This window comes from Neltuma alba, unplaced genomic scaffold, assembly GCF_004799145.2.
Source record: "Neltuma alba isolate B1F8T4 unplaced genomic scaffold, ASM479914v2 tig00013463_pilon, whole genome shotgun sequence".
NCBI lineage: Eukaryota > Viridiplantae > Streptophyta > Magnoliopsida > Fabales > Fabaceae > Neltuma > Neltuma alba.
In genome coordinates this window covers 81976-107509 of record NW_021637698.1, presented here as the reverse complement: position 1 = coordinate 107509, position 25534 = coordinate 81976, and the positions used below count along the sequence as shown (strand labels likewise).

Sequence of the window (25534 nt, the reverse complement as noted above, 5' to 3'; positions counted from 1 at the left end):
ATCACATAGCGGGCATCTCGGCCTCCCCTTGCCCCAAAAGCTGGCCTATCATCTTCTTCTCCGTACGTCTTTGCCGCAGCGATATATATCGCCTCCCTAGCTACCACCACCAGTGCGGTGAGCCTCCCCTGCTCCGCCCAATCTATGAAGCCCAGGAAATGTTCCTCCGTTCACTGCTTCTTTTTCAAGAACTCATGAACTTCTTCATTGTCGGCCACTCATGTCAAAGGAATTTAAAGTAATGGGAGTATATTGTTTCTAATTTAAATGCATCGTCTCTACACTACAAAAACGTGTTTTGCCGTTTTTTGAGAGAGAATGTGCCAATTTTGCTATTACTTAAAACAGGTAATGAATCAGTTTATTATGTTACTATTAGTCCCATTTTTATTCATTCAGTTCCTAATATTTCAATGACCATAGATTTGAATGAATTTTAGTGATGATTTTTACATTAATTATTATTAACTTTAGTTATTGAGAAATCATAAAGATCAAAATTCTCAATATCATTATACTTTGTTATTATTACAATCAAACTATTATTACATTTTCTTATATTTTGTTATTAGTTATTAGTGATTATTAATATTCTTATATTTTTTATTTTTAACTAAATTATATTATTATAATATAATCAGTTTGATCTAGAGTTAACTCCCCAGATTTGACCTATTGACCCTTAAACCATTATCTTAAGCAGAGAAAGATCAGGAAATACAACACAGCGGTGCCTTCTAGAATATTTTATTGTCTTCTCTCCTTCCTTATTTTATTTTTCTTGTTATTATTATTAATTTATTACCTCCATTTCAAAACTAGCCTTTAAGCTTATGGTCAATATGCGTTTTTTTAAAAAAAATTATGAGTCATTTAACATGGTATTAACTAAGTTTTCTATTATAAATTGTTCTTATTTTATTTTTTTAAAAAAATATAGAATCTTTCAGGCTTATTTCTCTTCCAAAGTTTTCTAATAAATATACACGGATTTTAGCAAGAATAATTTAGCATTCACATAGCAATAAAGAAGTTATACGATGCTAAAATTTTAATGAAAAATAAAAATTATTCAGACACATGTTACAATTATTTAAAGAATTCTTTTTTATAAACATTATTTAAAGACTTCTAATTTGATATTTAAAAAAATAGCAAATAAAATAAGATAAAAGAAGGTAAAATAATAAAAGAACCATATATCAATGTATATGTATAAGTGGAAATGGCAAATGGGGTTGAAGGGTTGGCCAGGGGAGAAAGTAGTTTTAAAAACTTGGATATATACTTCGACTTATTAGAGGGATTATAGATTAAATAAAAAATGGATTAAAATTATCTTAAGAAAACATGTGATTAATATTTACCTTGACTGGTCTTTTTTTATTTTTTGACCTGGAAGATTATCTTGACTGGTCTAACACCATTTTTTTTTTTACTCGTTAGGTGCTAGTTCAGCCGTTTTCTCTAAGTCTAGTTTATTCTCATGTTCACACTTGATTAATTAGGGATCTGATTGATAAAAATTAAATTCCAAATATCAAATTGCTAATTAAGAGAAGTTTGAGAAACCAAAAATTTTATTATCCCTAAATATTTTGACGATCACATTTTCCTAATGAATTGCTCCAAGCAAAAGCTCAAATATTTCTACTTCCATTATTCCCATATATATGTATATTATGGGGATTATCCCACGAATTCTTCAAATTAAAGAAGGCCAAAAATTAAACGTAATTAACAAAATCACACAAATTCCATTCCTTTCATTTCTCTCTTCAATGAAAGCAGCAAATTATTAATCACAAAAATATTGTGGAACACAACATACACGAGCCCATTTTGTAAAATAAAGGATGCAGAGAAAAGTCAATATTTCAATTTTTTTTTTCAATTATACTAAGATGTCCTTTTTTTATTTATTAAAATTCCATCATTCTATCACCTCTATCACAGTACGCACTGCATGCGGAGAGGGACGTATGAAGTGAAGTGGTCCCAAAAATGTGGTCAAGGTGAGGATTAAACTTACAAGCCTTTGGTTTGCCAAAAATATATAATTAACTTAATGGAGAAGGTAATCCCAAGTCAAGGGCCTAAACACCTGACCCGCTTCAGATTCTATCTTCTTCAACTGTCCTTTTCGAAGGTGCATGTAAACCACCCAGTCGCCCTTCCCCACCGGACTCGGCATCGGCATCACAAACCCGGCCTCTCCGCCCCACGGGAAGTGGTACGACCCAAACACCGGCCTCCCCCACCCGAAATCCACCTTCTCCTCTGGGAATCTCTGCCCCGACGAAACCACAAAAGCTGAACTCTCATCTTCTTCTCCCTCCTCTCCGCCGCCGACATATACACTCGCCACCGCACCTCCAGGGCGGTGAGCCTCCACCCAGTCTACGAGGCCCAGGAAGTGCTCCTCGGTCACCGCGTCTTCCAAGAACCCATGAACTTCGTCAGCCACCCAACTCAACGACTTCTCCGTCAGCTCCCTTGCCGACTTCTCGCCGTATGGTATCGAAAGTACGTTTCCAAAATACGATCCCATGAGAGAAGCCTTCTGTTTGTCACGACCATTGCTGAGCCTCCTCCTTCCGTCCACCACAATTCCCATTTTGGTGATGACCCTTTTGCTGTTGGCACTTGCAGCAACCATCCTCCACAAGAAGGCGCAGAAAGACTCGAGTTTGGTTCGCTTGACGCCATCGCCGACGACGTTTGTGGCCGATGAGTTCGCGAGTGACTGGACATGGTTCAGTTGGTCGGCAGGGATGTAGTAGATCCGACTAATGACGGGGTCGGATAAGGATTCGGCACTGGGTTGCTTCGGAGGAGGCAGCTCGGAGACCGGGACAAACATGCGGTCGATGGAAGGATGAATGACACCAGGCCGCCGTGGACTGAGGAGAGACCGGCGGAAACATGGTCGAGAGTCGAGGGTGGAGATGGTGGGCTTGGAAGACTGGGCCAAGTGGGCCCAAGAGACAAGGAACATGTTGGCGGAGTATGCATCGGCAATGCGGTGATCGAAAGAGCATGCCACTACAATCCCACCACACTTCAGAAATGTAGCCTGCAATGTTTTATATATTTAGTAAGTGAATATGAATTACATAAACTATAAACTTCCTCCTCACCTTAATATGATATCTAGTTGAGAGTTTATTTGATCCTAACTAAATTCAAAAACATAATTCACTTTGTCTTCCACAAATCATTGCTGAGCTGTCTGAATAATATGATTTTATTAACAGTGTAATCAGATTAATAGGAATAATAGTTGTATTTTTATTAACTTTTCTGTTTATTACTTGTTTATAGTACAGACCGGAGTTCAAGATGTCACCTGAACAGCAAGCACGCCGTTTTTCTTCCGAGGAACGAGCTTTCCTTCAATGGAATCATCAGGGTTATACAAGTCGAGGCTTCTCAGCTCCACGTCAGCCTCAGCCTCCGCGAAATCAACCCCACGGTTGTTGCAGAGGAGCTCCGGTTCGCCGGCGGAGTTGGTCACCACCTCGGCAGCAAAGGCGTAGAAGGAAACCAGAGCCTCAGCCAAGCCCTTCTTCAAAGCCCCGACCACCGCAGTCCCGGTGGCCGCCGGCTTATCGTAGCAAAAGAAAACTCCCACGTCCAGCGGCGGCAGAAGGAGGTCGAGGTTGGAGAGCGGAAGCCAATGCTCTTGCAAGGGCAACACGGCAGCTACCACCTCCTCCCTGGTCACCGTCACCGTAAAGTTATTTTCTCCTGCTTTGTCACCTTCAATACTGCCCATTCTGGTCAGAATAACTAGGGTTGAGCTCTGATGGCTTTGTGTATCTTAATTGTGGAGATGAGTAAGTTGGGTGTGCTATCTATGAAGAAAATAGGCTATGGTTTGCGTAGATTTATAGGCAATAAAACCTAGAGAGAGAGGGGTGGATAATATGTAATAAAGTTGCTTTTGCGGTTGGTGGCCGTTGGACTAAAAAGGTGCGTACATGAGTGTAAGGAATTATAGATAGCATAAGCACTGTGTAAACACTCGTGTATTAATAATTCCAACGTGGAAGTTGTCAACGAATTTAAAGCAACGTCTCTATTTTATACTCTATTCGAAATATAAGCCTTTAAACTTTTGAAAGGGTTTGGTTTTTGTTATAAACTTCATTAATTGATACATTTTTGTCATTTTGATCATTAATTATAATTATGTCTCTTTCTGTTTTTTTTTTTACTTATTCTCTTTCATATCCTTTTTTACTCATTCTCTCTCCCATGAATAGATTGCATTTTTTTTACATATTTATATGTTATCTTTAATCAATTTTAACTAACTTCTTACACTGTATGAATTAGTTATTTGATAGTTATATTTTGAATCAAAAGAGTATATATATAAATACGCGTTGCACTGTTTTTTATAGAGATCGTGTCAATTTTGCTTTTAAAATGATAATTTTATATTTATTTACGTTCAATTTGATTCATTATATATTAACGTACATAAGGTGTTTTGGATAATTCATACGTGTGTGTATCAAATACCGGCGCAGCCAGAATTTGCTGCCGGTCTACTTTTGAATGAACGTTTTATTAGGAGCAAATTAAAGGGCCCCACACATAGGAAAGGAGTAGGTAAAGTAAAGGAAGACTGGGTCCGGTTTCTCAATTCTTCCCTCCCAACATCAGCTCCTTTCTTTCGTGTGGGCAAATATAGTTGAGCCGTTCTTTGCCTCTTTTTTTCGAATTGTTTTGTTTTCTAACACCACCGTGACTTTGAACCCAGTCTTATTAACTACGGGACGCTCCTTAATTTATGGAGTACGGCAGTACGCTATAATTTATAATTTGATTGATTTTCTTCAGGTTCCCATTTTATCCTTTCTCTAAAGGATACTTTGTATTGTCCCAATGCAAGAGTTAGATGGCAATCCGTCCTTGCTCCCACATTTTGGCCGACATTTTATCCTTTCTCTAAAGGATAATTTCTAATCTCCTTGCAGGTCATGTTAAACTTGAAGTTGATGGCTCTGTGCTTGTTGATGGAAGAAGTGCTTGTGGAGGTGTATTAAAAGATGACGAAAATAGATGGATTGGTGGCTTCATGTGTATAATTTTCCCTGTTTGGAATCATCAATGATCTCACTATTTGTTGGAACTCATCAATGAATCTCACTATTTGTTAGATTGTGTGATGATGATCGTCCTTTTAAGGACTTAGTTGATGATGTTAGGAGCAGTTTCTATAGAGAATGGCAGGTTCTTATTTTGAACAGTGATAGAGAGAACAATACCTATGCTGACAGGTTGGCGAATGCTTCTTATGACATAGAAGCTAACTTTTGTTTCCTTGACCCATCTCCACCTTTTCTGATAGGGGTGGATTTTGACGAAGGAGGATAGTCTCTGTACTAGCTTGATGTTTTGATTAGTAAGATTTTAAATATTATTAAAAAAGGATAATTTGTACGAACTCACACGTATAATAAATTTGAGGAAAAAATACCAACAAATTGTTAGTTGAGATGGTAAGTAGCCTCATTCAGAAAAAGAACACAAATGCAAATCCTGAGAAATGCATTTGTTGGGAGGACTTTAATCTTAACACTCTCAGCCTAATAAAAATTAGTCTCAAATCTAAAGTGATTTGAGGATATCAAAAACAAATTTCAGTAAAAAAAATAAAAATTATACAAATACATGTAACAATTATTTAAAGAATTCTAATTTCACATTTTATATTTTTCTCTTTTATTAAATCTAAAATGACATCGTTTTGAGTTAAAAAAATAACAATTCATTATATTTCTATCAGTAAAGGGTAATTTTGTAATTTTGCCCCTAATAATGGGTAAAATTAATAATTAGTCTTAGTATATTAATTATCTTATTTGCTCTTTTTTTTTTATTAAAATAAACTGGTGCTTCATCCATTCAAAAAAGAGACCATAAGTCTAACGTATGTACATGAGGGAAAGAAAGGAGCCAAAAAAAAGGGTTATACAATCCTTAAGAAATCAAGACAAGCAATCAATAGCGATTCTAGATCGATGGTGTGATCAACGACAGCATTCCTACTTGCAGGTAGCTCTCCCAGGTGGAAAGATTCACCGGCAAAGAAGCGCTTATTTTGAGCCCCACAAAGCTTCCAGGTAGTGATTCCAAACATAAGAGTCCATCATCGATTGAATCGTCAAGGGCCTATGTTATGGAGCCACCATTTTTGAATCGGCAAGGGAAGCAAATTTGTTAGCTTGAGTTCCAGAATGAGTAGTTTCCAACAAGCAACATCAAAGGGACAATGTTTGAGAACATGGTTAATGTCCTTGAGTCCTGATCCACAAAGCTCATGTTTCATCTAGGGTAAGATCAGATTCCTTCTTTTCCTCTCGATGTTGGTGAGAAGCTTGTTCTTGTAAGCCATCCAGATAAAGGATCTAATGCGTTGTGCTTCTGGCTACTTCCATATGAGTTTCCAACAGTGGTGATAGTTCTTCCAAAAGCTCTCTTTGATTGGTTGGTACGCCGAGGACATTGTGCAAAACCCATTTGGTGTATCTCCCCTTAAGCATTATGCAGCACCATTATTAGGACTTGGCGGTTTAGTGGCTGCAATAACATGGTTAATTGACATTGGAAGAATATCTTGGAAAAGATCCCATCCCTATTGTCCATTAGCATCTACAAAGCTGCAAATGGGGAGACTTAGGAGGCCAGCCGTGATGACAGAATAGGGCAGGTTTTTCAGAGGACCCAATTCCCCGATCCAGTTGTCAGACCAAAACTTTACATGTCTACCACCTCCCAAATGCCGGCGAATTCCCAATGAGTTTCAGGCCACGACTTGGCAATGCTCCTCGAAGCATGTGAACATGTATGTTTTAGTGTTGAGAGTAGGGTTGGTGGTTAGATGCCAGCCATATTTGGCTCTCAACACTTCTACCCAAAAAAAAAAAATCTAGGTTGCTAATGAAATTGAAGCCCAATTTGGAGAGAGAAGCGATATTTTGGCTTCTTAGCTTCTTAAGACCACATCATGCATCCATTGTTCTGAGGTTGGCAGAGATCCTCCCACTTAACTGAATTAATGCTTATGTGATCGATTTGCATCAGGCCCCCTTATAAATTGCTTGGTCAATTGTTCAATTTCAGAACAGCAAGTAGCGAGTAACATAGAGGTTTGCATAGCATAGTAGGGGATAGTAGAAATTATAGACTTAGAGAGATTTTGCTTTCCAACTTGAGAGTTTCTATGTGACACGATCAATGATATACTGGTAAGTATATTTGGTAACCCAAAAGTGAAGGAGAGGCACTCCAAGGTAATTTCCAAGTTAATCAATCTTAACACAATTAAGGTAATCGCAGATAGAATCAGCATCCTGTCTTTTGACATTCTTTCAGAAAAATATAAGCATCTTGGAGTAGCTGACAGAGTGACCCGAGGAGGAACAAAAGTCAACAAAGATCTTCTTAATTAATCTAACTTGCCTTGGTTTAGTTGAATTGAATAAAACTAGATCATCTGCAAAAAATAAATGGGGGAGGAGGACGCCTTCTTCCCCCATTTTAATTGTTTCCCACCGTTCTGAAAAAAACCTCAGCTTGTATGGTTTGTGATAGACACTCTGTGGAAAGAACAAACATGCAAGGAGAGAGGGATCCTCTTGACGAATCCCTCTTCGGGGTTGAAAGAGAGTAGAAGGTGAACCGTTCCAAAGGACCTGCATGGTGGGAGTTGTAATACAGTGCATGATGAGTCTAATGAAGCTGTCTGGAAAGCGAGCATCTCTGAGTGTGTCTCCAATAAAGCTCCATTTAATTCAGTTGAAAGCCTTGTCTAAACTTCACTTATTTACTCATTTTTTGACATATAAGGATGTTCTTAGAAAATGTGTCGTATTTTTTTTCATATTTATTATATTACATTTAATCAACTTTTAAATTTATAAAATTCACATAATCTGGATATTTATAACCCAAACGTGCGTATATAAGCAAGTCCAGGGTTTAGGTAAGCGTCGCATATCGCCTATCTGTGGCACGCCGCCAAGAAGGGGAACTCCAAAGTTGCATCGGACTCCGAAAAGTTCACCGGCCTCTGGCGCTGAAATCTTGAAGCATGGTCACTTTCGCTCCCTTCAGTCTCCCGCTTATTCATCTTCACTTCCGATCCATATAAAGATCGCCGTCGATTAGCCGTCCGATCCATATATCTACCGCCGATTGTGGTGGAACCCATTGATTAATGTGACATAAGTGACTTCATTTAAATGAATCTCTGGTTCTGATTGGATGAAGTTACTTATGTCACTTAATGACTGGGTAATCAAATATCAGCGGTAATGTTGGCACAATCCAAGGCGTTATAAATTTGCCGGGGAATTGTTTGATGATCGTTGAAATAATCAGACTAGCTATTGTATATTGATTAGTGGATTATTTTGAAGTTAAGATGGTTACTGTAACAATATGCGTCAAGAAATCGTGTTCATACTAACTTAGCAGATCTGTGTTGATGATCGTTGACGATGATGATTTTAAGTTTTGTTGAATGTAGGAGAATTTTTGGGAGAGTCATTAGTCTCGTTTATTTTTTTGATCTAAAATCATCAATCAATATGGAATTCGAATATATTTATATATTCCCTTAATAAGATTTAAATTATATTTTGATTGCAATTTGAATATGTTGGACTAAACAAGGAGCATCATTTAATTAGAGGTTCAAATGAAAAAATTAATAATTAATTTAAATTTGAATAATATCTTAATTAAGATTTGAATAGATTGAATTAAATAGGTAGTATCATAATTAAATAGTATGTCAATTGGGAACTTAAATGAAAAATAAATAATTAACTTTAAATTTTTATATGTTTTCCCTAAATTGTGTATTTCTAATTCTAATCTTATTTGAATGAATAAAAAAATATACTTATGTAAAAGTGAATCTTGACTAATTTAGATAATGTAATTTATTAGAATTTCAAATCTAATCAAATATTTTATTCTCGTGCCAAGAAATTTCTAATTCTAAACTAGTTACTGTGCAATACCGCGATTAACGCGGCAGGGTCCAGATAAAATTGGAAGTATCTGTGGAATATCTTGATGGAGGGTTGTACCTTTTGACATAAGAGGAAAGCAAAACAAGAAAAGAAAAGAAAATGAGTGTGTGATTTTGAAACCATTCATTTACTGGAAAAGTGACAGTGCCAAATCTGGTAAAACTGAGAATGACGGGATGTTTGGTCCCCCCCCAAAAAAAAACATAATATTTGTAGAACTGATATTTTTAGAACATGTTTTCAGAATAAGATACTTGAAAAAAAGTCTGTTCATTACATTTAGAAACTAGAAAATATGAGAACTTGTTTGGTAACGACTATTTTACTATTGACATGCTTTTTCATACTTTAGTTTTGGTAAAATTTGCCCATATTACTTTGGGTAACTTGATCAAACATAACATCAACGTAGTATATTTTTAATATCATGCTTAGGACAGTTTGAATTTCCAACATGCTCGCCAGTGGCAATTTTGATGAAATGAACGTAGTATAACCCGAAAAGTGTCAATATTTTTTCTCACTGCACAGACCTCATTTATATTTATATATACATGTGCAAATAAATATAATTTCTCCAAAATAATAATTATTCAGTCACAAATCCAGCTTAATTACGATCCATTCAAACACCTTAAAAAAATAACAAACTGTTAATATATTGCAAACGAACAGTATTATTGAATCCGCAAATCGTGCTAAGTACCCGTCAACTGTGCATAGAACCAAGCACAAAGTGACTGTTTTGGAAAAAAAATAAAAATAATAACTGAGCATAAACTGTAAGGCAAAATAAATCTAAAATAAGGGGGAAATTATTACTATTATTATTATTTAAGTTTTCTGTTATTTTTAATTAATTAATTAATTTTTTAATTAAGGGAAATTTTTTTTGTCATATAAAATTTTTTTTTTTTTTGAGCAAAAGAGTCATATAAAATTTTTTCTTAGAAGTTTTCTGCTATAAAAGGCCCGTAAAGCGGTCTAGGTTTAGATACAGTGTTGCATCTAGCATCATCAGTTCCTGACAGTGTCGCCGCCAGGAGATAAACTCCTTATTTAGTTTCAACTTTCATCAGATCCTTCAGATCTGAAGCATCAGATCAGAGAGACGATCTTGTTCAGATCCGAATTGCAGATCTTCTTTGCCCTTCCCAGACTTCGTCTTTTCCTTCTGTCTTCTCCGTTTCGATCGCTTCCTTCTCTCTTTTCCTTAACCCCCTTATTAGTCTCCAGATTCACCATCTTCCCTTCCAATCACCATATTTAATCAACATCGACGACGCTTTAAATTCATTCGATCGCATCTTGATCAATCTTTACTGAAGATTTGGGCGGAATCCATTGATTAAGGTACCATAAGTAACTGAATTTATATTTCTGGTTAAATTGAGTTACTTATGGCCCTTAATCGCTGGGTAATCAAGCCTGACGTGTTGGACAAATGGCTTCTTTGCGCCGAAAGGCATCACCGGGAACGTCTCCACCTTTTATATAACGAATGGTCAAGTTTTTTCTGTTTTCCATTTTGATTACTGAGATCGAATTTTTTTATTTACATTGCTTTAATGCAGGGGAATCGTTCCGTGAAAATTATTAGTTGTGGTATATTGATAAAGGCAAATATTTGGAATTCTCTCAAAAAATGCGCCACATGAGAGATTGATCGATCGTATTTGTCAGTCCTTTCAGCGCTGGTGACTTACAATACTTCAATAAGTGCAGCTTGCAAAAGGCGGCACCTTTTGGAGTTTTTGAGTATCTGGCTGGGAATGGATGTGATGAACTAATTTGGAATGCTTTTTATGTGTAAATAACACATTGTGTGTGTGTATAGATATGTATGCACACACATATATATTCTATCTTTCTTTACTACAGATTTGTATAGTTTAGATGATGCTAGTTGGTTGCATCAAGTTTTGTAGTTATTGTGATGTGGATAGATCTTCTCTGGGGAAGCAAAGATGGAGATTTTTGTTCTTCTAGGTGAACATAGATGGAGAAATTTTGTTACCAAATAAAGTTGCTTAGAAACTGAACTTATTACATTTGATATAATAAATCTAAAAAAGGAATAGTTATTAGAAGAATCAGCTGCACTATTTTAGGCATATCTATGCGCAACAGCTTTCTTTTTCTTGTGGTTTTTTTCCAACCACAAAAGTAGCTTTATTAAAAGATAAAATCAGTCTAGAGTAGAAAAGATTAGGCGCAAGTGAGTACAAGAGAATAATCACAAAAGCGCCCCAGATTCAAGACACAATTCCTACCCAAAACACCAACTAAGATCCGGAGCTAGAAAGGCCATTTTTCAGCAAACTTTGGAGGTGTTTGGATAAAAACAAAATCATAATTTCAGAAGTGTTTTTATGACATACGAACTAAATATGCGAAGAAGTTTATTTTGATTTGTAAAAAAATATTTCTGAAAAACACTTCTAGGGTTAACCAAACACTTTTTTTAGCCCTTTTCCATTGAGTGATGGTAGGACCGTGCAACAAATCTTCACCTTTTGAGCATAGGGATGAGCAAGACAAGTGGAAGCCTAAAGCCAGGCACGCTGCTAATCTAGACTGTAAATTAAAGAGCAAAACAAGGGTGAGAACCAGCATTCCTCAGTTGCGATTGCGTATTTGAACAAGGAAGAATAGTGACAATGAAGATCACTTTGCAATGCCAAAAGGATGCATTGGAAAGTAGATGATGAGGAAGGAAGTCACGATAGCATCGGAAGAAGCGTGAGCGTGAAGAGGATAAGCTCATAAGCAAACACAACGATGCTACGGTTAATTTGGCATCCTTTCTTCAAACACTGTGTAGGATAGTTTGCTATGGTGGATATCCAAATCCCAGAGGGAGATATTAGTGCACGTAGCCACTGTTCGAAGGATAAGTAGTAATTTTTTTTTTTTTTGAAGTATAACTTAGAGTATTCTCAAATCATCTTGAGTTTAAAACTAATTTCTGTTAGGTTGGGAGCTTTAAAATTAAAGCTCTTCTAAGTTTTTTGAAATTCAAACTTATGTTTGTTTCTTCTTGGTTTTTTTAGAGCGGAGTGAGACTACTTGAATCTGTTGGATGGTCGCCCGCAAGTGCTGAACTGCTGGGTTTCAAGGAGGAGTTCATGGAGGCTGACGGCTATATTGTCTGTGTTTGTCCTTTTCTTCTGTTTGATGTATTCACGTAAGGCCCATTTTGGTTTCACTTTGAATCTAAAATTGGGTTTTATCTCTCTCTTTTTCCTTTCAGCATATTCTCCTTGGTTTGGCCCAAGTAGCTCTGGTTTTCTAATTTTCTTGAGTTTTTTTTAATCTGAGCCTTTATTTTAATAAGATGGACTTCTGTGGTAATCTAACCTTTACTTGGTTTAATAATATTGTCATTTTATTTCCTAGATACATGAAGTTTCAGTTTGTGAATAAACTTCTCTGGTAAAAAAAAAAAAGTTTGTGAATAAACTTATCTATATATGAGGCCATAAAAAAGGAAGACTAAAATTAAAAAAATTTCCAACCAAAATAAAAATTTTGTTGATAGAAGTACACTTTGTCCCTCAGTCGTCAATTTTGTTTTTGGCCAACCCCGTCGTTATTTTATTTATTGATTGATGATTATCCACAGAATTTTTCTTGGGATAAAAATCATCCACGTTATTTATTAGAGAAATTAATTTGGCAGTCCTTATATTTTCATCTGATTTTGAATTAGGTCCCTCTCGTTTTATTATTTTTCATTAAATCCTTATCCTTTATTTCCTTAAATTTATGACTCCTTCAGTAAATAATATCAAGTGCGTTAATTCATTCAAATACGCTTGTTTTTTTCTCTTTCCAAGCCATGGCTCTTTTTCTCGCATCTTTTCAGATAGGTTGGTATGAGTAACAATGGTGATTTTGTGATAAATTTCTGGTGTCCATCTTTTAATTCAAAATTGGCGAATAGAGTATTCATGAAGCAACTCAAAATAGATCAATGGAAACTCAAATATTTCATACTATGCTCCTAGCCATGATATTATTCTACTCCTTTGGTCTTTAATATAAGATCCATTTAACTAATTTGATTAGATTAAAAAAGTTAAGTAAATTAGTTAACTATAAGAAATGTGACATATTTTTCCTAAAACACTATAATCATCTTTTTTAATACCCTCTCTCCCTCTTCTACTTAATTATGGTTGAGGGAGTATTTATAGGACAATTTAGAGAAAATTGATAAATATGATAAATAGGTTTTATATTTAGAACAAAAATTAACTCAATAATTGGGTCCTATATTAAGGACAGGAAGAGTATAATACAAGGACACCCAATCCTAACTAACCAGCGAGACATCCAAGTCATAAAGCAAATGTCACCCGTACCTATGCCTCACGAGGTTTGTTTTCATGTTCACGTTCTCTGTCTCTCTGTGTGTGTGTGTGTGTGTCTAATGGTATTGTGAGCAATATAATGAAGGTTGGTTTCTGGTGTTTGGGTTGCAGCAGAAGATTAGGTAGTAGGATGATTTTGAACAGCTGCACAGGGACTTGAGGGTGCATTTTAGAAAGTGGGAGTTTGATCCGATGGACATGAAGAATCTATTACAAGAAAATGAAACTTGTCTTGTGTATCTATGGAAATGAAGAATCCATTCCTAAAGAGAGACAATCATGGCTTGTGGGAGAGAGAAAGCTCGTGTATATCAATGGATTAATGGCAGTTGGCGATTTATCAAGGGAAGGAGTTATAAATTTAGAAGCATAAAGTATAAGGATCCGATAAAAAGAAATAAAACTAGAAGATAAAACTATAAGAACTTTCAAAATTAATTTCCCCTATTATATGAAACCTCTGCAATTACATATATTCATATGTCCTATTTTTGAACACATCACCATAGGAGATGAGAGAACTCAACATAATGAATACAAGAAATTTGATGTGATTATTGTCTATTTTTAATTTCATCTTTTTAACCAACAGACATTTTGCAATACACACACATGTTGAAATACCAGGGAATAGGCCAAAGTCAAGGAGAAACATACAATAAAAAACTATGGCCATCCTTCTTATTATACCAATCTTGATTACTAAGGTTTCTACATCCGAACAACCTAAATGTATGAGTATAGGGTTTTGCATGGAAAATTGGAAAAAAAAAAAAAAAAGGCATTAAAGTTTAAAACAAACTCAAATTGAAACTTATAAAATAAACTAATATCCTTCTTAAATTTTGAAATTATAAATAAAACTAGAAGGAGTATAATTTTAGAGATAAAATATACTAATATTTTATTTTTAGGAGGACAATAAACTTATTCGCCAACTCTTATATTTAAAACTATAAAACAAAGTATAAAAGATGAAATGGATAGAGACCACTTTTTATGTGGACCAATTTATTATTTGTACCAAAAATACCCGAATTGTGCTGGGGACATGAACGTAGACATATTCAACACAATACAATTTGTTTGATGTCACCTAATTGTCCACATCCCCAACTTACCACAAAAATGGGAAGAAAGAGGCACAAAAGGTCGGATGGGGACATTCATAAAGTGCGTGAGAAACATCTCTCTGACATACACAATAAATGAACCCACAAACACCCATTTTGGATTACTCCAATCTGGACATTTCCGCACGTTCATTCATGTATGGCCCCCTTTCCTAACACGACACTTCAATGATTCAATCACCTTCCTCTACAATCTCAATATTTGACATCATCATGTCTAAAATTTGGGGTGAAGGGCATTATATTATTTGCGACTTATATACTCCCCCTATCGTTTCTAGAAGAATAATTTAATGTAAAATATAAACCACTTAAAAAGTAATTAATATTTATTTATCAATTTTACTTAAATATAAGCATGCAACTCATTGTTTTCTTTTTCCTATCCTTCACAGCCTCTTTAATACGGTAAACTTGAAAAAAAGTTTTCAATTTGAAATACATTTAATTAATTTAGTACTATTTTATTTCTATTTATAAGTCACTTGTAGGATAATTAATGAGTATTTTTCAATTTTACTCTTGTTGACTTCAATAGATGAGAGAATATATAAAACATATTTTGTTTTACTACCATTCCTTTAATAAGGGCAAAGGGGGGGGGGGAATATCAATTTAATATATTTCTTGGATTACAGGCTTAGAAACAAGTGGCTTGTAAATAAGAATAGAGTTTTTTTGATATAGATGAATTGATTAAAATGACTGATGTTGTGGATTAACGGAGTATATAGGATTTATTTAATAAATACTCCTCCAGTCTTTAATATAAGATCTATTTAACTAATTTGATTATATTAAAAAAGTTAGATAAGTTAGTTAATTATGAGAAATATGACATATTTTTTCTAAAACATCATAATCATCTTTCTTAATATCCTCTCTCTCTCTTCTTCTTGATTATGGTTGAGGGAATATCTATAGGGATAATTTAAAAAAAATTGATAAATATAAAAAATGTCTTATATTTAAGACTAAAATTAACTTAACAATTAGGTCTTATACTAAGAAGAAAAATAGTACATGCTTTTTGTAAGTCATTTTCATAAAGAATCAGCGGGGGGGTCTGCACATGTGAATATATTGTCTGCAGGCTGGCCAATATTGACTTATTGGTGCCCTCACGATTCCTCAATGGATGGGAGATTCCCACCATTCCTGGCCTCAAACTTTTCCAAGCTGAGGACACAATAAATGCATGGGCATGTGTTAAAGAATTCGGATTTCATTTTAAGTTAATTGTAAGTAATTAATATTATTAAAAATTAATTCTGTGTGAATAATATTTTGTTCGGAGAGAATTGACGAAATTCTAATAGATGCTAGTAGACACTATCAAGCAAATAAAAGCTAAAACACTGGGTTCTAGGTGTGATGATGAGTACTCCCTGCCGTCTTTTTTATAAGCAACCCTAAATTCTATTATGTAGGTCAAAAAAATTGGGTAAAGATAATAAATAAATAAAAATTGGGAATTTTTTCCCAAAATATCCTTATTTATGGTGGGAGAATATAAGAAAGAGAATAAGAAAAATATTATAATAAAAAGAATTATGAAAAAAAAATGCGTGATGAAAAGAGATGATAGTTTGGAAATTAAGATGATAAATATATTGAGTATTAAAATAAATGCTTAATGGGACAAAATAAAAAATTTGCTATAATAATTTGAGATAACTTGTAAATATTGTGTATATTTAGAGACAAAAAGTAATAATAGTTGTTACATTGCTTATAAAAAGGGACGAAGAGAATATAAATATTCTCTCCAATTCTTATCACAAGACATCTTCAGCCCCAAAATTAAAGAGTCACTTAAGTTATTAAATTTGTTTTGAAAAGCACAAAAAACATGAAGATAGTATTAAAAATATAATTAATACCCGAATTATAATAAAGATCACCCACTCCTTTTACAAAGCGCAAAGTGCCTTAAAATAGAGACCGGTCAATTAGCTTAAAAATTAATAAAAAAATAAAATTATACAAGCATGCTTTAACCTTTTCATATTTTTTTGTTCTTTTAGAAGAAGAACCAAAGTTGTTGCTTTCAAAAATAGGACCCCATATATGGGGTGCAAAAGCGAACACCATCACAAGAACGTGAAGAAGACAAATCCCTCATTCAGCTGCAACTCTGTACAAAGCAAAACAACAAATATTAGAGTATGGACTGCATCACACAAAATTGTAGCCATTAATAACATCATCATCAACAAAAGAAAAGATCGAAAAGGCAAAAAAAAAAAAAAAGATCCTGATAATCTGCCAAAAATCAAATCAGAGAGAGAGAGATAACAACAAACAAGTCGATCATGCTCTGGATTACTGTGAGCTCACTGTCCATACGTTTACAAGTGTGTAGCTAAGGTAGCCCTAAGCGTATTCCTCACAGGGATTGCTTTACTATAAAGCCTTCCAATCACAATTCGAATTACTGTAAACAGTAAAAAACAATTACCCAAATATCCAAATACTACACTGGAAATTATTTACCCATATACTACATCTTTTAAAAATCGTTCACGTCGAGATGAACTTTCACTTTGACAGCTTATTTTTTAAAGTTTAAAAATGAAAGTCACACCATCCATTTCATTTCAGCGAAAATTACAGCTAAAGACCCAATTTCATCAGTTTCCGCCGTTCGTCCCTCCCTCTAAAGTTGTGGAGCAGATTACAGTTAAGACCCCATCTCATCATATCTATGCCTCATCTTCTTTTACTCTACATCTTGTCCTAAATAGAACAAATATGAGCAGATTTTGTAGAAAAATTCCTTTGTATCTTGGTACTTAAATTTAGAAGAAAAATATATGAATAAATTAAATAAACAAATATTTAAAACTTAACAGTTTAAAATTTTTTATAAAATAGCCAAATAAAAATATTAAAAAATAATTTAATAAGCAAACACTAAAAACATATTAGAACCTTCTTTCATAGTGAGAGTGTCATGTTATTTTAAATAATTCAAAAAAATAAAAATAAAATAGATCAAAATGGGTATTGGAGAAAAATCAGAATATTTTAAGAACTTAAAGTTTTTAATATTTTTATTTAGCTATTTCATAAAATTTGTGAACATGTTAAGTTTTAAATATTTGTTTATTTAATTTATTTATATATTTTCTTCTAAATTTAAGTGCGAAGATACAAAGCAATTTTTCTACAAAATCTACTCATATCTATTCTGTTCGGGAGAAGATGTAGAGCAAAGAAGATGAGGAATAGACATGGTGAGATGGGTTTTTAACTGTAATTTGCTCCACAACTTAAGGGCGGGGACGAATGGGGAAGCCGATGAAATTGGGTCCTTAGTTGTAATTTTTTCCAAAAATAAAAATGAAGATGATTGAAGATGTTCTAGGCCTGAACGACTTTATTTTTTCACTTAAAAAAATAAGCTATCAGAGTGAAAGTTCATTTCGCGTGAACGACTTTTAAAAGATTTAGTATTTGGATAATTATTTTTATTGTTTACGTATTTTGGTAAAATTGCCATCACAATTCTCTCCCTATCTTCTCTAATACACATGTGCAACTAGCTTGAGACCATTACGTGCCGACGCTTTTCACCACCACTCATATATCTTCTCTTTTTTCCCACGAAAACACACCCATCACCCATCTTCTCCCTCTTTTTCCTTCTCAGTCTTCTTCCATCTTCATCCCCAGAAAAAAAACCAGAAACAAAGAGAGAAAGAAGAAGAAGAAGAAGAAGAACCCAGTTGCCAGGTTTCATTGATATTGAGAGATGTCTGGTGTTCCTCTTTGGGTGACATGTGGACCCAAAGAGAACGCCATTAACTCTCTGTTGGGAGGATTATCATCATCATCAGTAGGTAGAAGTGGGAGTGGGAGATTTACGCAGAGAACTGTGGTTTCTGCGTTTTCGAGTGTATTTGCAGATCCTTCCAGATCATCATCGTCCGAGGAGAGGGTGTACGAGGTGGTCCTGAAGCAAGCAGCTCTGGTGAAACAGCAGAAGAAAACCCTAGATCATTTTTACAAAGACGATTACACTGAAACTGATCTCGCCAATGGAGATCTGTTGAATTCTGCTTATGATCGCTGTAGTGAAGTTTGTGCTGAGTATGCCAAGACCTTTTACCTCGGTACTTTTATACACATACCATTACTGCTTCTCTTGTTTCTTTATATCTCTCACTCATGAATAATATTTATACAGTCGGTTTATTAGTTTATTCCATAATTAAGCTTGGAATTCGAAGAGCTTCTTTATTATCCAAAGAGGATAATGGAAGTTTCCCCCTCTGTCTATAAATTTTCTCTCCCACTCAATGTTTTATGATCTCCTATCGTTGTACAAGATCAAAGTAAATCATTAAGAATTCCAGCATGCAAGTATGCAGGTAGAATCACTAGAGAGAAAACTAGCTAGTTTTATTTAATTGGCAAGTTGACTGAAGAATCAAATAAGATAATAATTAAAGTAAACAGTATTTAGGACATTTATTATTTGTGCGTGAGCTGATTTGTCCCTTTCAAATGCAAATTGCAGGAACACAATTGATGACGCCAGAGCGAAGAAAGGCAATATGGGCAATTTACGGTATGTGTGGTTGCTCTCAAACAACTTAAGCAATAAATGAGTGGTCCATCCATATGGCTGATGATAAGAATACCAATTAATATATAAATTATGTTTGGCCACAAATTATTGCAGTGTGGTGCAGAAGAACAGATGAACTAGTGGATGGGCCAAACGCTCCACATATAACTCCAAAAGCCTTAGACAGGTGGGAGCAAAGGCTGAGTGACGTTTTTGCAGGTCGTCCTTATGACATGTACGATGCTGCCCTCTCTGATACTGTCTCCAGATTCCCAGTTGATATTCAGGTGCATATATACGTATACATGTTTGTGTATATATGTATGTATACTGTAGTATACTTTGTCAACTTCTCCTCCTAAACAGACGAAAAAAAACCTTTAGAACAGATGAAAATAACATATTTTGTGGTAGTGTGACTTACTGTTAAAATCCCTTGAAGCTAGCTTAGAGATTTATTGTGCTTGAAGTACTTGCTCACACTTAATATGTTTGTGTTTGAATCAATATGATAGCCATTCAAAGACATGATAGAGGGGATGAGGCTGGATTTGAGAAAGTCAAGATACAGCAACTTTGACGAGTTGTATCTGTACTGCTACTACGTGGCTGGCACAGTGGGGCTTATGAGTGTGCCAGTAATGGGGATATCTCCAGAATCAAAGGCTTCGGCTGAGACTGTTTACAATGCTGCTTTGGCCCTTGGCATTGCAAATCAGCTCACCAACATCCTCAGAGACGTTGGAGAAGAGTAAGCTTCTTAATTTCATTTCAAAATTATAAAGATTATTTATAGGATTAAGTATATTTTTGCCTTAAAAGTATTCCTAAAGGAGTTATATAAGCATCCCAAAGAAAATTATGATGCAATGCAGCGTATAATCTCCGTTTTTCTTTTCTTTTTTAATTAAAAGAGTAGGCACTAATGACCTGAAATTACAAGCAGAATCAAACTCGTGACTTTTCACTTATAAGGAGAGCTTATATATCATTACACTACAGCTATTGTGCAATAATCTCTTAACATTGGTGTTTTGTCACCTTTTTATAGTCAACCTTTAACATTAATGGAGGTTGGTAAACTACTTTTACTTAACATTGACTTTTGAAAGTTCATATGCTAGATTGCGTCTCAATTTTCTTTTGATGTCTATAACTCTCAGAAATATTTTCAGAGTAAACATGGAACTTCAATCCAAAGACTTAATTATACACACATGAATGAAATTAACTCACTTCTATTGGTATTCTCATCAATCAATCTTATATATATATAGTGCTAGAAGAGGGAGAATATATCTGCCACAAGATGAGCTGGCGCAAGCAGGCCTATCGGATGAAGACATTTGGGAGGGCCGAGTGACCGACAAGTGGCGGAATTTCATGAAGGGACAGATAAAGAGGGCAAGGATGTTTTTTGAGGAAGCAGAGAAAGGAGTAACAGAGCTGGAATCAGCAAGCAGATGGCCAGTGTGGGCGTCATTGTTAATATACAAACAGATATTAGACGAAATTGAAGCCAATGATTATAATAACTTCACAAAAAGGGCTTATGTTGGCAAAGCTAAGAAGCTCTTATCACTTCCTGCAGCCTATGGCAAAGCTCTTCTCGGACCGCAACAAAAGCTAACTCAAGTGTTTAAGAGATAAGTGATTATATTATTCATTATTTTATGTTTTTTCCCTCATGCAGAAGCGACAATAACAATCTTCTTTTGAGCTTCTTGTAGATTCTATTCACTAGATTTTAGAAAAGTAATCATTTTTGTAAATTAATTACTTGATATATTCTACACGGTGTTCAAGAGAAAACAGCTGAATATATAATTAAGCCTCCTCTGTGTGTGTGTGTGTGTGTGTGTGTGTGTTTTCCTTTAAAGGCCCTGGTGGGTTAAATAAGGAGGCAATAAGCTTGAAATCCTGCAGTTCATGTTGCTAGCTAATCCTGCAACTCACTGTATTCCTTTTAGACTGGGTAGGAACAGTAATATTGTAATCAGTGGTGTGCAAGTTGATGATTTTCACAACGCAAAAAAGTGATCATGGCCCTACACTTTAGTGCAAGTATCCCATTATTTGATATGAGTGGTCTAAATTTAAAATTTTTTATCTGCCATTTTTTAATAATAATTTTTTTAGGAAGTGCAATTTATAAGGTTATATATATATACTCCTTCGATCCTTAACATAAGACTCATTTAACTAATTTGATTAGATTAAAAAATTTAGGTAAGTTAGTTAATTATAAATAATTTGATTAGATTAAAGAAGTTAGGTAAGTTAGTTAATTATAAAAAATGTGATACATTTTTCCTAAAACACCATAATCATCTTTCTTAATACCCCATCTCTCTCTTCTATTTGATTATAGTGGGGTAATTTAGAGAAAACTAATAAATATGAGAAATGGGTCTTATATTTAGGATCAAAACTAACTCAATAATTGGATTCTATATTAAAAGACCGGAGGACTATATATATTTGGACTCAGTGTTTCTTCCTTGGAATTTATGGTCTAAATCACATGGGACTCTCCGTACGTTGGATGAAGTTCATGTTACGTTGTCAAAATCCTTGGGCTACTATATGGACCCTCAGATGTAAACTGAAAGCCCGCTTGCTCACGCAAGTCTTTTTCTTGTTTCAAAAACTGAAGAAGGTTGTCCCCCCAAAAAAAAAAACCACTGAGGAGGGGCAGTTTTACTTTTTTGGTGAGAATTACATTCATGTACTTAGAGCTTCGATTGAGTACTTTTAAAAATAGTTTTTTAATCATAATTTATGAAATACTACCTCCGGTCCTTAATATAAGACCTCGTTTGACTTTTATTTTGGTCCTAAATATAATACCCCAATCCATTTTGTCTCTAATATTTGTGTATTTTTTTCTAAGATAATCCTTCTAACAATGGTAGTTATAACCAATATACTCCTCCGGTCCTAATTATAAGACCCAATTGACTTATTTGAGGAGATTAATGAAGTAAGTTAAGTTGGTTATTTATAATAAATAAGTGTTGTCATTCCTAAAATATCCTTGCTAATTAAGTATATTGGTTAAAACTATCATTTTTAGAAGGATTATCTTGGAAAAAAATGCATAAATATAAGAGACAAAATGGATTGGGGTCTTATAATTAGGACCAAATAAAAAGTCAAATGGGATCTTATAATAAGGACCGGAGGAGTACTTAATTAGCAAGGGTATTTTAGGAAAGAAAACATCCATTTATGACAAATAACTAACTTAACTTCTTTTTTTAATTTTCTCAAATTAGTCAACTGGTTCTTATAATTAAGACCGAAAGTAATATGAAATATATATACTGAAGAAATTTTGTCTAGACTTACATAAAAGTATTTATAAGCACTTTTCACCTTTCATTCAAATTTTGGATATGTAGAGAGAGGATTATGAGATTTGAAGGGGAAGCCATTGGTTTATTAAATATAAATCCTCTTTCGAATTTTAATGTATAATTATTACGTATATATTTTTAATAATACAGTTGTTAAAGATAATTAAGATTTAAAATAATGTAAAATAAAAGGGAGGATAAAATGGGAAAAAAGAATAATTGTTACATCGTATTCTATAAATACTAGCAATTGTGTTCATCTAAAAATTTAATGTACTTTCTTCATTTGTATTCCTAATTATTTTTGTGTGTCTTTTTTTCATTAATATTTAACATGACCTTGCTTTGTTATCTTAAAAAAATACCAGCCTAGTGAGTCTGGTTCATAAATGTAAGACGCACCTTAGATTGTTTTAACTTGGAAACTGGAAGCAAGTCGATGTGGAGACTTTCTTCAATCAACATGGAAACGTTTTTTATTTATTTATTTATTTAGTTTTTAACAAAATCAACATGGAAACGTCAGTCAAGAGAATCCAAGATCAATAAATTTGATTTCTTAAGTAAAAGTGCAAAAACGTAATTATTTCAGCCTACAAACTAATTATTTTATATTAGCAAATACTCCCTCTCGATCTTACCATTTTTTGGGTAGGGTTGGTTTTTTTATAAGTTTTTTTTTAAATTTTTATAAGTTATACTCTGTATATATCTGAAAATTTAATTCTTTTTTTTTTTTTTCCATTTTTACCATTACTAGTTACCACCTTACTCCTTAATATAAATCATTTGTAACATATTCTCACATGTCAAGAAATGTATTAAATTGAAAAAAAAATTAATTTTATCCTTATTAAAGTTTTTTCTCTCTCTCCGTTTACCAATAATTTTCATATCTCTCCATTTTTTCTCTCTTTCCAATCACAATTAAATAAAATTGAAATTAGAAAATAAACATCAAACATACTAAAAATGACTTAAGTGACTTACTGGGACCAAAACCTCTTTCTACGAGTAACTTAAGAGGGGTACATGGATCTGCATTAATTACTATATGTCGGTTAAAGATTATATTTTATCTTCTCTTTTTTTTATAGACCTTCTCTTATTTCTTTTTTCCATATATTCTCTCATATATATTTTTCTCACTCTTTCTCTCTATAAATAAAAGTATATTTTTTGGGATATATTTTTCACGTGCCTTTGACCATTTTAATAAACTTTAATTTTTATCTATGTAATAATAATTCGATTATTTGTATCTTATATATATTACATCAGATAGCAGAATTATATAATCAAGATTTATTATTTTATTTTATTTTATTTATTCAAATGCTAAATACAAGACTCCTTTGATGTATTTTCAATGCCTTATGCATCACCGGGAACAAAAGGTGATAGATTCAGACTAAGATCACCATCATCTCCATCGTCGGCATTTGCAGAAAAATCTTCTTCTCCGGCCTGATGATGATGATCAGTTTTTGCAGAGCTTGAAGAAGAAGCTTCTCCTCCAGAAAATACACCACCCAACGTTAATCTCAGATCATCATCATCCCCAGTACCCTTCCCAGCCAAAAGCTCCTCTTTACGACTGCGTATTTTCACTCTCAGAGCTTCAAGTGATTCCTTCAACTTCATCAGCTCATCTCTGCTCATCTTCTCGATATCTGGAAGATTCTTCATCTCCTGGTTCAGCTCCTTGCCTCGTTCCTTCTCTTCCTTCAACTGCGCATTCAGATCGCTGTACTCCTTGTCCAGCTCCGCCATGATCGCTTCTCGCTGGGCCTTTTCTTCTTCAGAAGAATTACGGAGGATGGGATCTGCAGAACCAGTGATGAGTCTGTCGATTACTGCATCAGTAGAAGGATGGCCGAACGAGTAGGGTTTGCCGCCGGGAGAGAAGATGACGAGAGCCATCTCGACGGCGCACAAAGTACAGAGCTCGCTGGCTTTCTGGAAGATGGAACACCGGCGCTTGGAGAAGGTGGTATGCTTGGTTCTGGGGTCGGCGATCAGCTTCCTGTTCTTCTGTCTCGGTCGTCTCGCCATCATTGTTGATTCTTGAAGCAGAAGAAATTCTTCAAGTGAAAGAGAGAATGAATTTGAGTTGATCGATGGTATTGAAGAAGAAGAAGAGGGGCCTGATGAATTTATAGAGCAGTATATGCAGATTTTGATTCTGACTTTGAAATGTGCTCATGTCGTTGTTTTATTGGTCCAGTTTTCGTGTTTTTCACCCATATTTATGCGTTTGAAACAATAATTTCAAAATGTAATAAAATTGTAATGATATTGTCACAAGTGAGCTTGTGTGTGTACATATACTCTTCTACTCCTATTTTCTACTCCTATTTATAAAACACTTTCAATATGTTTTACATAGATTAAGAAAAACCTTAAAATGCATTAACTATTCATTAAAATATATCAACTTTCTAACTTTACCCCTATTTGATATATACATCTTTAAAAAAAAATAACTATCTATACTATAATAAATAAAAGACAATATAGTACATTCATGATAAAAATTTAATGAAGTGACTTATAAATAAGACAACAAAAAAACTTCTCTCTCTGCCCTATAAATAGGACCAGAGAAGTACTACTCCGTTTCTTATTATAAAATCCTTTTAACTAAATTACGCGGTTTAAGAAAACAGTTAAAATTAATTAAAAGCAATTAATATGTACCAAATGTAATTTTTTTTCTGAATATACTCCTATATATAAATGGGTAAATATGAGAGAGTAACAGTAAGATAAATGAAGAAATGAAATGTATTAAATGCATTAAATTAGATGTAAAATAGGATTTAGTGTATTAAGTGTTCAGACAAACTCAAAATAGATTTTACAAAAAAAGGCAAACCTATTCAAAAAATTAGATCTTATAATAAAGGACGGAGATAGTATATAACTTATAATTTATCATGTTGCTCCCTTCATTTATAATAGTAGTAATAAATATAGTGTAGTCGCTTAATTAAAATGTTAGACTACGTACGTATCATTGACAAAATTTGGC

At 34.1% G+C, this 25534-nt stretch overlaps 3 protein-coding genes across 3 annotated transcripts; 1 reads left to right on the top strand and 2 right to left on the bottom strand.

Annotated features, from left to right (window-relative positions):
* Window positions 1-1976: 1976 nt before the first annotated feature.
* LOC114737557 (shikimate O-hydroxycinnamoyltransferase-like) lies at window positions 1977-3840 on the bottom strand. The gene is made up of 2 exons (XM_028925508.1): window positions 3350-3840; window positions 1977-3076 (listed from the first exon to the last, which is right to left on the bottom strand). The coding sequence occupies exons 1-2, from the start codon at window positions 3776-3778 to the stop codon at window positions 2066-2068; spliced, it is 1440 nt and encodes a 479-aa protein (XP_028781341.1). The 5' UTR covers window positions 3779-3840; the 3' UTR covers window positions 1977-2065.
* A 14387-nt stretch (window positions 3841-18227) lies between these two features.
* On the top strand, window positions 18228-20978 carry LOC114737571 (phytoene synthase 2, chloroplastic-like). Its single transcript, XM_028925523.1, has 5 exons — window positions 18228-18683; window positions 19091-19141; window positions 19256-19428; window positions 19657-19892; window positions 20419-20978. Exons 1-5 carry the CDS (start codon window positions 18323-18325, stop codon window positions 20789-20791), a joined length of 1194 nt encoding a protein of 397 aa, XP_028781356.1. The 5' UTR covers window positions 18228-18322; the 3' UTR covers window positions 20792-20978.
* Window positions 20979-23874: 2896 nt separating this feature from the next.
* Window positions 23875-24555, bottom strand: LOC114737560 (agamous-like MADS-box protein AGL29). The gene has a single exon (XM_028925514.1). The coding sequence runs from the start codon at window positions 24553-24555 to the stop codon at window positions 23875-23877; it is 681 nt and encodes a 226-aa protein (XP_028781347.1).
* Between the last annotated feature and the right edge of the window lie 979 nt (window positions 24556-25534).